This window comes from Vidua macroura, chromosome 2 (assembly GCF_024509145.1).
Source record: "Vidua macroura isolate BioBank_ID:100142 chromosome 2, ASM2450914v1, whole genome shotgun sequence".
Lineage (NCBI taxonomy): Eukaryota > Metazoa > Chordata > Aves > Passeriformes > Viduidae > Vidua > Vidua macroura.
In genome coordinates, this window is record NC_071572.1 from 89,148,352 (window position 1) to 89,161,792 (window position 13,441).

The window sequence follows — 13,441 nt, forward strand, 5'->3', positions numbered from 1 at the left end:
AAGGAAAGATAAGGAGAGCATAGGATTCTTTCCTTACACGAGTGTAAACATCAAACTATATTTAAAAAAAAAAGCCTCATACACCATAAAATCCAAGCAGAAAGGGACCAGCAGGATAAAGCAGGAAAACAACCCTATTCTTCAATTTTTCTGTAACTAAAGACTTATCTCCCTTATCTGGTCAGTGACTGACCAAGCAAGAATACTACACATACAGGCTACTAAGACAATGCTGTCAGACAAAGTAGCAGCTTTCCTTTTCTTCTGTTTTCTTCCCAAATAAACATTTTGTAACGAGTAAAAGGGCTACCACTACTATAGATTATTATGCTTCAAGGGATAAGACTTAGCCTCAGAGGAATTGCTTAGTTTTAGGGAAATAAGAATAATCCAAAATGGGTGTAATTTGAGTTTTTGCACTTACAACACCTATGAGTGACTACAAACAAACAAATACTACCAAGCAAGCATCTGTTCATACCACTTAATTAGTTTTGGTATTGAAAAAGGAAAACATGATGTTTTAACATGCAGAGTAAATCATGTAATTATTAGAAACATTTACTGGCCAATGCAGCAGCCTACTTACACTTTAAAGCTATAAAGCACAATCTTACATCCAATCTTGTTATATATTCCATTTCTAGAATACTATGAACAATATTGGTTGGTAAACTGGTAATAAATCTAATAAATTATAAAGAAGCTGTTTCCTTGGCAGACCATAACATCAGTGAAGTTTCTTACAAAAGAAGGATGAAAACCCAAAGCCTGAATTGTGCTGATACAACTATGAATCTTCATTACCTGGAGCTGTTTCTTAACACGTTCATTTTTCTGTGTTTCTGTTACCCGTTCTTCCTCACTCCTGTGATTCATGACACCATCAGAAGACAGTTCTGCACTGGCTTCAGCATTGTTCTCATCGTGTTCATCATGTTCATTCTCTGTTGGAGGAATAACTGGTGGGGGTGGAGGTGGAGGAGGAGCAGACATCACAGATTTCAGTTCTTCTTTGGTCTTTTCCAAGTCCTCTTGGGCTGCAAAAGCCTAAATACAGTAAACAGTACTTAGCATCTTTTTAAAGGATTTATCAAGAGTCAGAAAAATAAAAATTGGAGATGTTCTCAGACACATGAAACTGTTCTTTATAACTGACATGACCAGCTTACACACTGAAAATTGTCAAATAGAGACACAGAGTAAAAAGCAGATATGGCTCAAAATAAGCTGTACTAGTGGTCCAGCTATTTCCAGCAGTACACAAAAGAGTGAAAGAATAGGGCAATTATATCAGTTGTTTTCCAACTTTCCTAGCCTCCTTTTAGGGAGGCTAATTTAAGGCTCAGAGATTTCCTAGATCAAAGGTGATGACTTCAAATTTCATACTTAACCAGAACTTATGAAAATTTGTTCAAACCCTTTTGGAACCGATGCACAGTAACTATTCACATTCCACAGCTAATTACAGATTTTATGAAGAGATATTATTCTGCTTTAAATTTTTGCCCAGCTGCATTTCACATGCCTTTGTTAACTGTTTTAGTTCAGCTTTCCATCAAATCCCATGATTTTATACACCTCCCTCCTGAGGTGTTTTCCTCTCTTAACACGAAGCTCCAATCTATTTCACCATCACACAAAAGGTAGCAATTTCTAATCTTTGACCATACCTTTGTAATGAGAATGTCCCCCCCTTCATGACTATGTAATATCAAGAAATGAGTTAAACAGAAGCATAGGCTGGCTTCAGTAGACTGGAGGACAAAAACCTTTAAGAAAGACTTTTCTGAAGCCTAACAGAAAGAGAGATTTGACCCCATGGACTTCTAGTGAGATTTCCGCACTCATTTCCGTCAGTCTCTTTGAAATTTTGACTTCACACAGCATGGGCTCATTACTTTGTGCTGCCATTCTGAAGCTTCCTCTTCTTTCTTTTTCTTGGCCTCCTCTAGAAGTGCAATCTTGGCTGTGAATTCAGCAATTTCTGCTGCCTGAAACAAACAAAAGAACAAAGAAGTTTTAATTTGGTATCAGTCTGGCTTTGCAGTGGAAGAAAGCAGAGCCTTTGCTATGATCCAGCTTGAAGAGTTAGTTACCATCCACCACTTCTCTGTGAAAAATAGAAATTTTAAACATACATGCCAGAGGGAATGAATCAGAGTACTCTTCCCTAACAGAAATAAGTCCAGGGGAAAAAAAAAAAAATCTTCTGCACTTCCAAAGCTTCCTGGGAAACAGCAAGCTGTCATTACAAGCTACTCATTATGTTACATTTCAGGCTGTTTCAGTCCAATACAACTTAGATGGTTCTACCATTAAGATTATGATTCTGGATCATAATCTCAGTACTATTAAGCTAAATCTTGCCATCAGAATTATGTGCCAAGTTTGCAGAAGATCAAAAACTCATTTATAGTTGAGAAATCTTCTCTTCTATTTTCACGCCTTTCTTGATTATTATGCACAAATCTTGAATTAGAAGTAGTCTAACACAATGTAAAAAGACACTGTAAATACTGGCAACAGGAGAGGTAAAGCAATAAAAATACCCCAGCAAACCCCAGTGTCACCAACTCCCCACCACCATCAAGCTTCCCAGTGGGCTGCAGAAGGAAGCTACTCTCAGCTGGATAAGCCTGAGACTATTAGAAAGAGAATGTAATGAGTGTTGTCAGTCAGAAAGGTGATGGTCGTCTTTTATTTTCTAATAAAATCTGGTCGTCCAGAGTTTTATTTTTGCCTTGCAAAGTTGTGGCAAGTCTAATGCAGTTTTCTAAAACAGTTCCCACAACACTCTGTAACAGTATCTCAAGTATTTTTGTCTTTCAATGTACTTCTTCATTTGACATAAACAAGGGAAAAGGCTAAATTTTCAACTGTTTTTTCCAATTTTAACCCTATTTTGAGGTAAAAAATAAAGTTTCTTACTAGCTGCTCCTGGTTCTTCATTTGATCAGCTGCCTGCTTGGCTAGAGCAGCTTTGGCTACTTCAGCTGCTCGACGCTCTTTTTCCAGGCGTTCTGCTTCCTCTTTTGCACGCTTCCGTTCTTGATCCAGTTCTAGAGCTCTTCGAGTCTGCTCCTCTAGCTCTGCCAAGAGGAAAGTTTACAGACAAGGTATCATTACCTAGCTCTTCCTCATATGTATTCACAGATACCAGCTGTAATATGCCCAAAATAAAGTAACCTAGAACACTAACCAAGAATAACAAGACCATCTCAAGCTAAGAAAAGCTGTTGAGCACGTTACTCAGAGCTCCATTCCATGTCTGGTTTCCCTCTCATTTTAAGATATTCTTTGGGTATACTTCATCTCACCTGACATTTCTAACAGCCTAGTGTTTCAGAAAAGTGTCACCTCACTGATAAAACTACACACCCAAATACATGTATATATACATGCACATGCTCCTACCATAAGGATATTTCATGTACATTAAATCACTCTCTTAAAGAAAGCAAAAAAACTCTTATTGAAATGCCTGACAGATTCCTTAATTGCAGCTGAAAATTTAGGCACAAGCCTCCAGCAAAATGACTTAATACCCACTGGAAGGGTCAGAAAAATTCTTCGTATATCAGAGGAGGAAAAATTTAAATCAAGGGAGAGATAATAGCTGTTCAGCTGCCTGCATAGCAAAATATTGAAATCTAAATGGCGGAACCCTTAGTGAAACATGAAGAAGTAATAATCTAGGAGTACTGCAAGGTTAGGTTTACACAGACAAAATTATACTCCTCCCCTGATGAGAAAAGCTAGATGACTATGAAAAAAGTCTTTCTAAAGTTCTTTGCTGGTTCTAATGATAAAATTTCTTCTATGATCTTGGCTAGGCACAGCTCTCATAGACTCCAACAGAAAACCTAAACAACTACTAATTTTTTCCAATAATCCATTTGTCTTCACCACAAGCTTTAATACTATAAAAACACCTTCCCAGATATGCCGACACATGTTTCATCTTTGTACTTCTAGTTTTAAGTAGTAATGCAACCATTATTCTTCACTCCCAGGTCTACTACTATCTCAGTTATAAAATTAAAGGAACAGCATCACAAGTATGTGGTGTTCTACAAATGCAGTACCTAGAAATTAAATAAAACTATTTAAAAACACTACTCAAACAGATCTTCCTATGAAGATGGAGAACACAAAACTAACACAGACCATTTATATAAATATATATTTCCCATGTGTGCATAGAAGGCTAAAAAGACCAGCAACACATGAACATTTTGTATTGCACGAGAAATTAGGCTGTATTGCTCACAAAGTTATGAGAAAATGTGCATTGTCAAACCTCCAGAATTACTCTGACACTGTTTTGTCCTGGGCCAAATAGCTCTCCCTAAACAATTCCATGGCACAGTTAGTGTGTTACCTGTCTGGATGTGTCCAAGAAAGACTGAAAAATGCAGGGGTAGAGCTGGAGAGCAGTGCCAGGCATATGTAATTTATGTAATTTATCTATTTTATTACGCATAGAGTTAATCAGTGATTCTCTCTATGATTCTTGAAGCCAAGAGTTAGGAAAAGAAAGGAGTGACAAAACTTTTATGAATGTGAACCAAACCTGAAGTAGGGAGGAAAAAAAAAAAAAGATCACGCAGAGGAAGGGCTGGGAAGTCACGGAGGCAGAGACTCTACAGGGTGATTAAACACAAAGAACTGTGATTGGTGAAACTACATGTTTTGTCACTCATGTCTGACAATTTCTCAAATCTTACAAGGGAACAGGAAAGGAGGAAGGAACAAGGAGTTTCCAAATTAAAAGCTAAATTCAAAAAAATCCTAGATAAAGTACTTTGAATCTTCCCATCTAATTCCCTGCTCCCTTCAACTCCAATTGTTCAGCACTTTAAGCATTTCATAATTGAGTTGAACTGTGTATGCATTAATTTTCTTTTTACTAAATCAAAACTTTTGCTACATTAGAAATTGGTTTTATATTAAAAAGATACAGACAAAAGTATGCACACCATCATTTAAATACTGAAAAAGAATATTTCTCATATCAAATAAAACACCACTAAATTCTTGCTACTATTAGTAAAACAAATTTAGCCTCCCCACAAAGTAACAAAACACATTGACATACAAAAAGAACCGTGGAACTGAACTACCCAGCTAAACTAAACACTGTAACTAGATTTAAGAAATCTATGACCTCACCTTTCTGAGCTTTCATTGTTTGCTCCTCAATTTGTCTTAAGCGCTCCATTAATTCCTCCTTTTCACGCTCTATTCTTTCCTTTTCCTTTTCTGCTATCTCCCTTTTTTTCTTCTCATTTTCTAATTGTGCTCTGAAAAAAAATAGTGAAAAGGTTTTTTTTTAATCCCCAACATATTAAACATCTTTGGATGCAGGTAGCAAATTTTTCAGTTTACTCAGCTATCATGGAAGGACAATTTTAAATGCTTCTAATCCTGTTTCTGCTTCAAAATACTGTAGAGACGAACAATTTATGAACAGAATTGATAATCAACCTTGGTTATGGCTCAGTCAGGCAAATCCACAATTATATGTGCATTTTAGGCATGATGTTTCATCTGGGCTAGAAATGACAACATTTTGATCACAGTATGACAGTATTTTTAAAATACATTAAAGGTAAACCAGGACATTCTTCATTGAACATGCTTTAAGGGTTCACCTGTAGAGTATAAAATTCCCTAAGAATCAAGCAACAGAGAGGTAAGACTTGCACAAAATACATAACAGGGAACAACAGTAGAGCTACTATTACTGTGCTGAAAGCTCAAAAAAGATACGTTTTTATATTAAGACAGGGGAGCCATGCCAATTCACAAACCTGCATACACAGTGCAGACAGAAAAGCAGATCTCTTTTTTTTCTAGAATTCTAAGATATACGATATTCTATGACTTCTTAAAAAGGTAGAATTTTTTTCTGTTTCATGGAAGTTTGTTAATTACCTTTCCAATTGTTTCTGATGTTTCTCTTCTCTAGCTTGGGCCTTCATCTGTTGCACTTCAATTGTATCAGGTTTCCTCCGCCTCATGTACAATTCATGATTTCCCATACACAGTGCCAAAATTCGCTTGTTAATTCTCAGACGGGGTGCATAAAAAACAAAATCCTAGGAAAAAAGTAATTCCAGTATATCTATTAAACTAAAACAACACACTTAGGATTCAAAGCATTACTGCATGCTTGCAATGGTTAAATGAAAATTCACAAGTATTTTGATATTTTGAGCAAGTGAACATCATAATCTATAAATCCAGTTACTGTCAGAGACTTGTAAGATAAATTCAAAATTACACCTGGAATACTCCAGAAATTAGCTGGTTTATATAAAATATTTACGTTTTTTTTTTAAATGAGACTATTCTCTATTCTAAAGTCATTTGACCTAGGAAGTCTCATGAAATGTGCTGTTGTAATTTAAAAAAAAAGCAAAAATAAAAACAGAGGAGGAAAGAGGTAGAAAATTTAGCATCTTATGCTGTCTTTCCAACACATCACAAAGTACTGGTTGACTTAAAACCCTGCAACAATTTAGGAGTATCAAAGAGAATGAAAAGAGAGAAAATAAATATACTATATTTTAAAATGAACATTTTCTTTTGATTACTGACTATTCTATCAGTAAAAGTAATAAATGTCACCAATATTTACTCATGCCTTAATGCCAGAGCAAGTCCCTGCAGGCTTAAATCTCTTCATATAGCAAGTGATACTATTGTACACACTACTTACAGGGGCCTTTTTGTCAATTGGCTTTATGACAAATTTTTTGTCATTAAAAGAGATGTTTCTTATTTCACTCCAAGGAAAACCAATCTTGGGTGTCAGCCTTCAAACAGAAAAAGTTCTCATTAGAAGCAGCAAGGATGTGCACTTTGTATATATATTAATTCAGTAAGGCTTATGTCTGTATCATTCTATTACACTTGGCTACATTTAGAATATTACATTTACAACATTATGTTTTAATGTACACATTAACAACATTTCAAGCATATTTTGGTAGATTTTTCTTTTTACAAATATTCCATCAAATTAATTGCATTCTAATAAATTATACGGCATTGCAACAATAGGAATTTTGATTTGTGACTACTATTACCTAGATGCTAAACATCACGATAATGTACTCATTCCTTATATGGCATTGGCAACTGTATTTCACTTCAAAGAGTAACTATTTAAATGTGAGAAATTGACACTTCAAATACTGAAATTAAAGTAACTTTCAGCCATACTGTACTTCTGTTTAGCTCAGATTTGCATTCTTACATTTTCAGAATTCCAGTTAAATTTATTTTCCTTGTGTCTTAAGCAACATACATTAAATTCAGAAATTGTTACAATGTTATACATCAACTGCATAACAGTAAATATTTTTCTGTCAGCGCAGAAGATTTTTCAGTTCATATTATCTTAATTATAAATAGCAGAAAATATTTAAGTATTTGATTGCTAAATATCAGGAGACAGGAAATACCAAAAAATTGTGTCATAGCTCAGTCTGATCTGATAATTTTGAATATTTCCTGCTTTCAGGAGTTATATTGCCATCTAATGGCAATTAAGGCTTACAGATTTTTGTTACAGAGTATATACATCTGAAGTTGACTGCTCCCATCTGGAATTTGACATATCATGTTTAACTTCAAACAACTGGGAACAGTCTGTTGACATCAGATACTACTAACAAGTGCTTGGAAAGAAAGAAAGGAGCAAGTCTGTTGTTCTATTTCCAAATTCTTTGTATTTTCTACATTTCAGCTCTTCCCTCTTCAATTAGAAGAGATGATTTGATCTTTTTATCAGGACACACGAATGATCTATTTTCTTCTGTGTCTAAAAGGTTTCACTTTTAAATATCTATGTTTACCATGCTCCAATGTCTATAATCCTTGTCATGGCTCTTACAAATGTTTCACATTAAATAAATTGCTCAGCTTTAAAATGTCCTTTTCATCCTGACCCAAAGGAATGTTTTGACTGAAAGGTACAGGAAGGAACCATATAAAGATAGCCTAGCTGTAGTAATCCATATAAAGCAATGTAAATTTAAACTACCATAGAACTGGTCTCCCTTTCCCTTCTTTTGCATCCCTAATCTTTAAAATTCAAGCATTCTGGCAGTTAATTTCTCTCTCTCTTTTTTTATATCTTACATAGATTAGGAGGAAAACCTGTTTTGCCAGATCTTACTGAACACACAGTAAAGTGGGGGTTGTACAATCTCAGATAGCAACTCCTAGGACAGAACTGCAAAATGAGTATTTCCCACTTACTTATCATCATGCTCATAAATATTCAGACCCAAAGCATCAACTCCTAGCCACAATTCAGTTCCTTTTTTATTCTTTATTTCAAAATAGTTGACTCCATACATTTCCAAGTCTTGAGCTATCTTAAGGTATTCCATCATAGAATCTTCCCTGATGAAGAAGAAAAATTGGTAGAGTTTAGACAACAAATCATAAGTACATTGTAAGAATAAGGGAACTGCAGAATAAACAGCTAGGGTAAAATCAGTTATGAATTAAATCTCTCTCTAAAATAGTTTGACTGAGATATTTTTAAGAGCTCTACACTCTAATATCCACGCAGAGTCCAATCATTGCACTTTGTCTTTCTGCCCCATAAGCTAAGCAAATATAAATATATTTTTCGAGGCAGGCAACTGTGGACAAAGGCAGTTGACAGCCTTACCAGATATCACTTAGGTAAACCAACAACCTAGCTGGAAACTCGACTCTCATGGAAGCCTTTCATAACTACCTACCTTGGTCAGAATAAACGAAAGCCACTTTCCAAACAAATACCTCCCAAAATACATCCCAATATTAATGAAAGGTATCATGAACATTTTTTACATAATTACCTTAACATTCCCCTGTGCTCTTCATGCCAGTTCTGTATTCTTTCTTCCCACTGTTCTTTTGTCAGTTTGTGCTGTTCTAACACACTGTGAATAGAAACTTTTGCTCTTAAATGACACTGACAACAAACTTAACCTCTTTTGTTGCACAGCACAACATATGCTTTAACTGAGTAAACTTAAAAGATGACTTCCTATATACTGCTCATATTTTCAACACAGAAACAGAAGCATTGTATTTCAACAAATTCCATTCTAATTTGTATTTCCAAATTCCCACACTAAAATTTTAGTGTGACTTTCACACAAAAATAGAGTAAAAGTCACCTCTTTTTTCTTGGTATTCTATATTCTTTGTAATATAAAAGTCACACCATTGCACACCTCAGCTAAGTCATAAAATGTAATGTTTACAACAGCTGAAAATGCACACCTATAGAATCCTCTCGTAACAATGCTGCAAATTAATCTCTAGGTGTGCAAAGATACACTCAAGCTTTCATTCTGCTGTCATTTGAAAGAAAAGGTGAGACATTACAACAAGTTAGCAGACAATCTTGTTGAGAGATTTTTTGTGGTTTTGGTTTTTATTATTTTTCCTTTTACTCTTCCAGAGAGCTATTTAATGTTTAATCTATAAGAGGCTGCAATGATGGAATTACATTTTGGCCTACTAGAACAGTGTAGTATTGCAGTAAGAAATCAAATGCATATGATAAATTTATTATGCTTTCATACCACATACCCAGCATTTCAGGTGTTTCTGGAGAAGCTGTTTTAAAGGACAATTAAAAGATCATATGAGCATTTGTCTACTGAAAAGGAACACCTTAAGTATATGAATTTGTGTTGTACTCTGCACCACAATATATTTTATTTGCGGTACACCTACTTTCAGGAAATTATTTTCATGTTTTTGCACACTTAAATGACAACTGAAGAAAAGGAGAGTGTATCAAATTAATTTTAGTTACTTCTGTATTGGAGTATTTTGATTTTAATTTAGCAGAATTAGGCCTCTGCTAACATTAAATTATTTTGGAGTATTTTGGAAATGGGTAAAATTAAATCTGTGCAGATGTTTATGGACAGGACAGGAAATACATCTCAAGAAACATGTGGCTGTGATGCTTCTTCACAGAAGTCTAAATTAGGATCTCTAAATTTTACTGGCAAAAAGAGGAACTCTAAGAAAGCCACCATTAAATGCATATTATTGCTTAATATTTTATTTATAAAATATATGCTATAGTTAAGTTTATGTGCAGCATTTGGTGCAAAATCCATCTCACTCACCGCTGGGGGAGAAGCCTGTCATTGGCCAGGTAGCCCAGTTTATGGATCTCCTTACTGTAATCTCCATATTTGGACTGGACAGCATAAGAAGCCAGAAGAACTGCAGTTTCTGGTGGGCAATATATTTCATCATTTAAGATCGACTCTTTGACTTGCAGGAAGAAAAGTCTCTGAGTTATTTCCTGAATTAATTCTTCAGATACATCCTCTGGAAAAAACTTGGCCCTGAACTTAAACTGCAAAGGATTTTCTTTCCGTACATCTTGCTGTGTTACCTGAGGGAGAGGAATAAAGAGAAAAATAAAAAGAGCACTAAATGGTAAATTTAATGTGATTTAAGAGTACTTAACTCTTTAGCTCCTCTACATTGAAACCCAGAGCTTCCAGACAAGCCCACTATGGAACTCACTGAAAGCTTCACATGGCATAAACAAATTTGTTCATTTGAATAAACCAGACAATTCTGAAATACGACTTAAAGGCCGATTAAGAGATTTTTTTTTTGGTAGGCTTGTGTGAATTTTTATTTATCACAATAAAGACCTGAACACTAAGAAGCTGCAAGACATTAAAAAGATCAAAACTATACTCAACAATGATTTGCAGGAAGTAATAGATTAGGGTTTAACGATGGTTCTTTATCAAGAACTACAGCACATTTCTTCAAGGTGAGTATGAAGCTGGATTCTTTTAAAAGTCTATCAACTACTGAAATAAATATATGTGCTTTGTTCCTGTGCAAAAACCTTAATTCCTTTAATCATGTTGTTTTTCTGGAATGGAGAAGCTTTAAAACTCTGATTTCTGCAAAGAAATCAGATATGGTCTGAAAACTTCCTCTACTTCAGATTTCAACTATTACTCATTTTTATGCAGAATTTGATTTCATTTGTGCTCAGCTTGCAGCACCAATTATGGCCAAAGCAAAAGCAATCAAAACTAAACTAATTTTAACATAAAATAGTAATTGTTAAAATGTACATTCATAGTAAAATAATTCTCATATATCCCAGTTCAAGTACTTTATTACACATTTAGTTTTATGTGCACTACCAGTCCCACTAAAACCTCCTTGTTACACATGAAATTATGTATGTTTGCTCGACTTCTAGGACGTCTCAAAAATTGTGACTATAATAAACATAACCTTTTAAACACCAAAGATAGCCTAAGTACATATATATTCTATGTTTGAGATGTCAGTTTTAAAAGTTCTGCTCACTTTTTATTATTGTTGTGCACTATTTAGAGACACAGCATTTCATGTCACCAGAGAAAAAATAGTTGTGCTCACCATAATAAAATCTTAGTTGCACATTTATTCTTTATCAGATTTTATCTGTATTTACTGAAAATATGTAAATAGTAATTTAAAAGTGGGAGACAGTTAATTTGATGCATTCCAGAATCAAATGTTACAAGTGTTTTTAAAGAAAAAATAAATAACTGCCTCAGTCAAAGTTTAAAAAGTGCACACCCTCAGCTGCTTCTGAACTGTATCAGAAACTTAACTTGCTAAAGGTTTTCATAGAGGAATGTCTTCTGTATTTTTCACAACAGATGTAATAAATCCCATAGTCTCCAACCACTTGAGACAAGCCATTACAGTTAACGAAGTATCTGTAGCACTGCAAGACACACATGAAATTCTAGGAGACAGATTTGGTGGTTAGTAGGCTTAACTCACTGGATTTACCATAGAGGAGGAGAAGCAAAGATTACATAAGTGCAGACAGTGGGACTTGCTCCTAAAACCCTCCCAATCTGCCTCCTAATATTGAAGAAAAAAAAAAAGCATTCTTGATTAGGTTGAACTAAAAAACAAGTATCTCCATTCTAAACAGTGACATTAACAAATAATCTGACAGCCAATATTAAAATCATAAGTGACCATTCAAATTCACAAATAAAATTTAAAGTAAAATTACCTAGTTCCCAGTAACTGGGAGATACAAGGTACTCAATGCTATTTGGAAAAGAAAAACTATTATCCTACAATGTACCTATCAGATACCTAAAGTTTAGAAGTTGATTATTTTGCCTTATTTAATGATTCATAGCTGTATGCATACAAATTCCTGAAGCTCAAATACTTCCCGTACACACGCCCAAACTGTAAAACAATAATTCTATTATGTTTTGCTACATGAAAATGGGACAATCATATGAATTCAAGTTTTCCTAATGTATGCATGGCATGCATTCCACACTACTGGAAACTATCTCCTCAAATTAAATATTGATGCAGCTTTGCATATTCTTTATAACTAATCTAACTTAACACTATTTTGTCATTTAAAGCACATGAAAAGTAATTTTTCAATTAAATTTGAAGCCAGCTATACCTCACTTAAGATACTAAATCAGAAAAGCTTATAAAATATATTCAAACTGTACACTTGGGTAAATATGAGGGAATTGTTACCTTTTTATTTAGCTTCAGCCAAGTTGAGTAGCCTTTGCTGTCCACATACTGCAGCCCAAAAAACCAGACTTCACGAAGACCAACAGTTTTCACCACCTAAAGACAAATGAGCCATAATCATCAGTAATCACTACAATACATTTTTTTAACTGGCATTGTGTAGCTTAATAAAGCTACGTGAACAATTTCAAACTGAAATGTAATCAAGTCTTACAAGAACAAAAGAAAATAGTAGCTAAACATCACATTCAGAGAACCCCAGAGTTCTAAATAAACTGAAACGCTCCAAGCTATCAACTGGAGCATGCAGCTCACTGTGTAGATCAACACCTGAGGAAATGAAGGTAGTAACAGGACCCTGAGGTTATAAAGCACATCTGGGAAGTGACCTGAAGCCCTATGGAGAAGTGAGTACACTTCAACAGTAGACAACTGGTAAAACAATAATAAAGAGTAATATTTGTGGATAAGTATGATGTAACGAGGATGAACTGCCTCCTTCAAATAGTTCTGTCATCTTCTAAGAGTTACTGATAAAAGGGGTAAGGATGGTCTACCTAATTTAACATACATGACCCTGTAAGATTTCAGACCGATTTTATCACCAAAAGCTACTAAAGAAGCAAAATTGTCCTTGACTAGAGGAAAGGTTGTTTTACGGATACACTCCTTAAAAAGACGGACGAAAAACACAAGCTGTTTTCATAATAGAACTGTAGTGTAACCACTAGGGAAGTCCTCCAGGACTTCAAAAAAGGATGAAAGTGATGTGATAAAAATCTGTTGCAAAAAACCTTCCATGAAGATCTGTGAATAATAGTGAAAAAAGATGAACCTCAATAAAAGAGCATATTTA

At 34.7% G+C, this 13,441-nt stretch overlaps 1 protein-coding gene across 7 annotated transcripts in view; it reads right to left on the bottom strand.

Annotated features, from left to right (window-relative positions):
• The window catches only part of RDX (radixin), a 45,503-nt gene that overhangs the window by 10,758 nt on the left and 21,304 nt on the right, over positions 1 to 13,441 (bottom strand). For 4 of the 7 annotated variants that reach the window (XM_053969512.1, XM_053969520.1, XM_053969504.1 and 1 more), the window contains 11 exons: positions 12,586 to 12,681; positions 11,857 to 11,931; positions 10,161 to 10,435; positions 8,868 to 8,951; positions 8,275 to 8,421; positions 6,728 to 6,824; positions 5,941 to 6,104; positions 5,176 to 5,306; positions 2,932 to 3,092; positions 1,902 to 1,994; positions 808 to 1,050 (listed from right to left, as the gene is read on the bottom strand). In XM_053969512.1, the coding sequence (XP_053825487.1) occupies positions 808 to 1,050; positions 1,902 to 1,994; positions 2,932 to 3,092; positions 5,176 to 5,306; positions 5,941 to 6,104; positions 6,728 to 6,824; positions 8,275 to 8,421; positions 8,868 to 8,951; positions 10,161 to 10,435; positions 11,857 to 11,931; positions 12,586 to 12,681 (1,566 nt within the window). The remainder of the gene's footprint in view (positions 1 to 807; positions 1,051 to 1,901; positions 1,995 to 2,931; positions 3,093 to 5,175; positions 5,307 to 5,940; positions 6,105 to 6,727; positions 6,825 to 8,274; positions 8,422 to 8,867; positions 8,952 to 10,160; positions 10,436 to 11,856; positions 11,932 to 12,585; positions 12,682 to 13,441) is intronic. The other 3 variants (XM_053969535.1, XM_053969543.1, XM_053969550.1) reach the window with 2 other exon arrangements.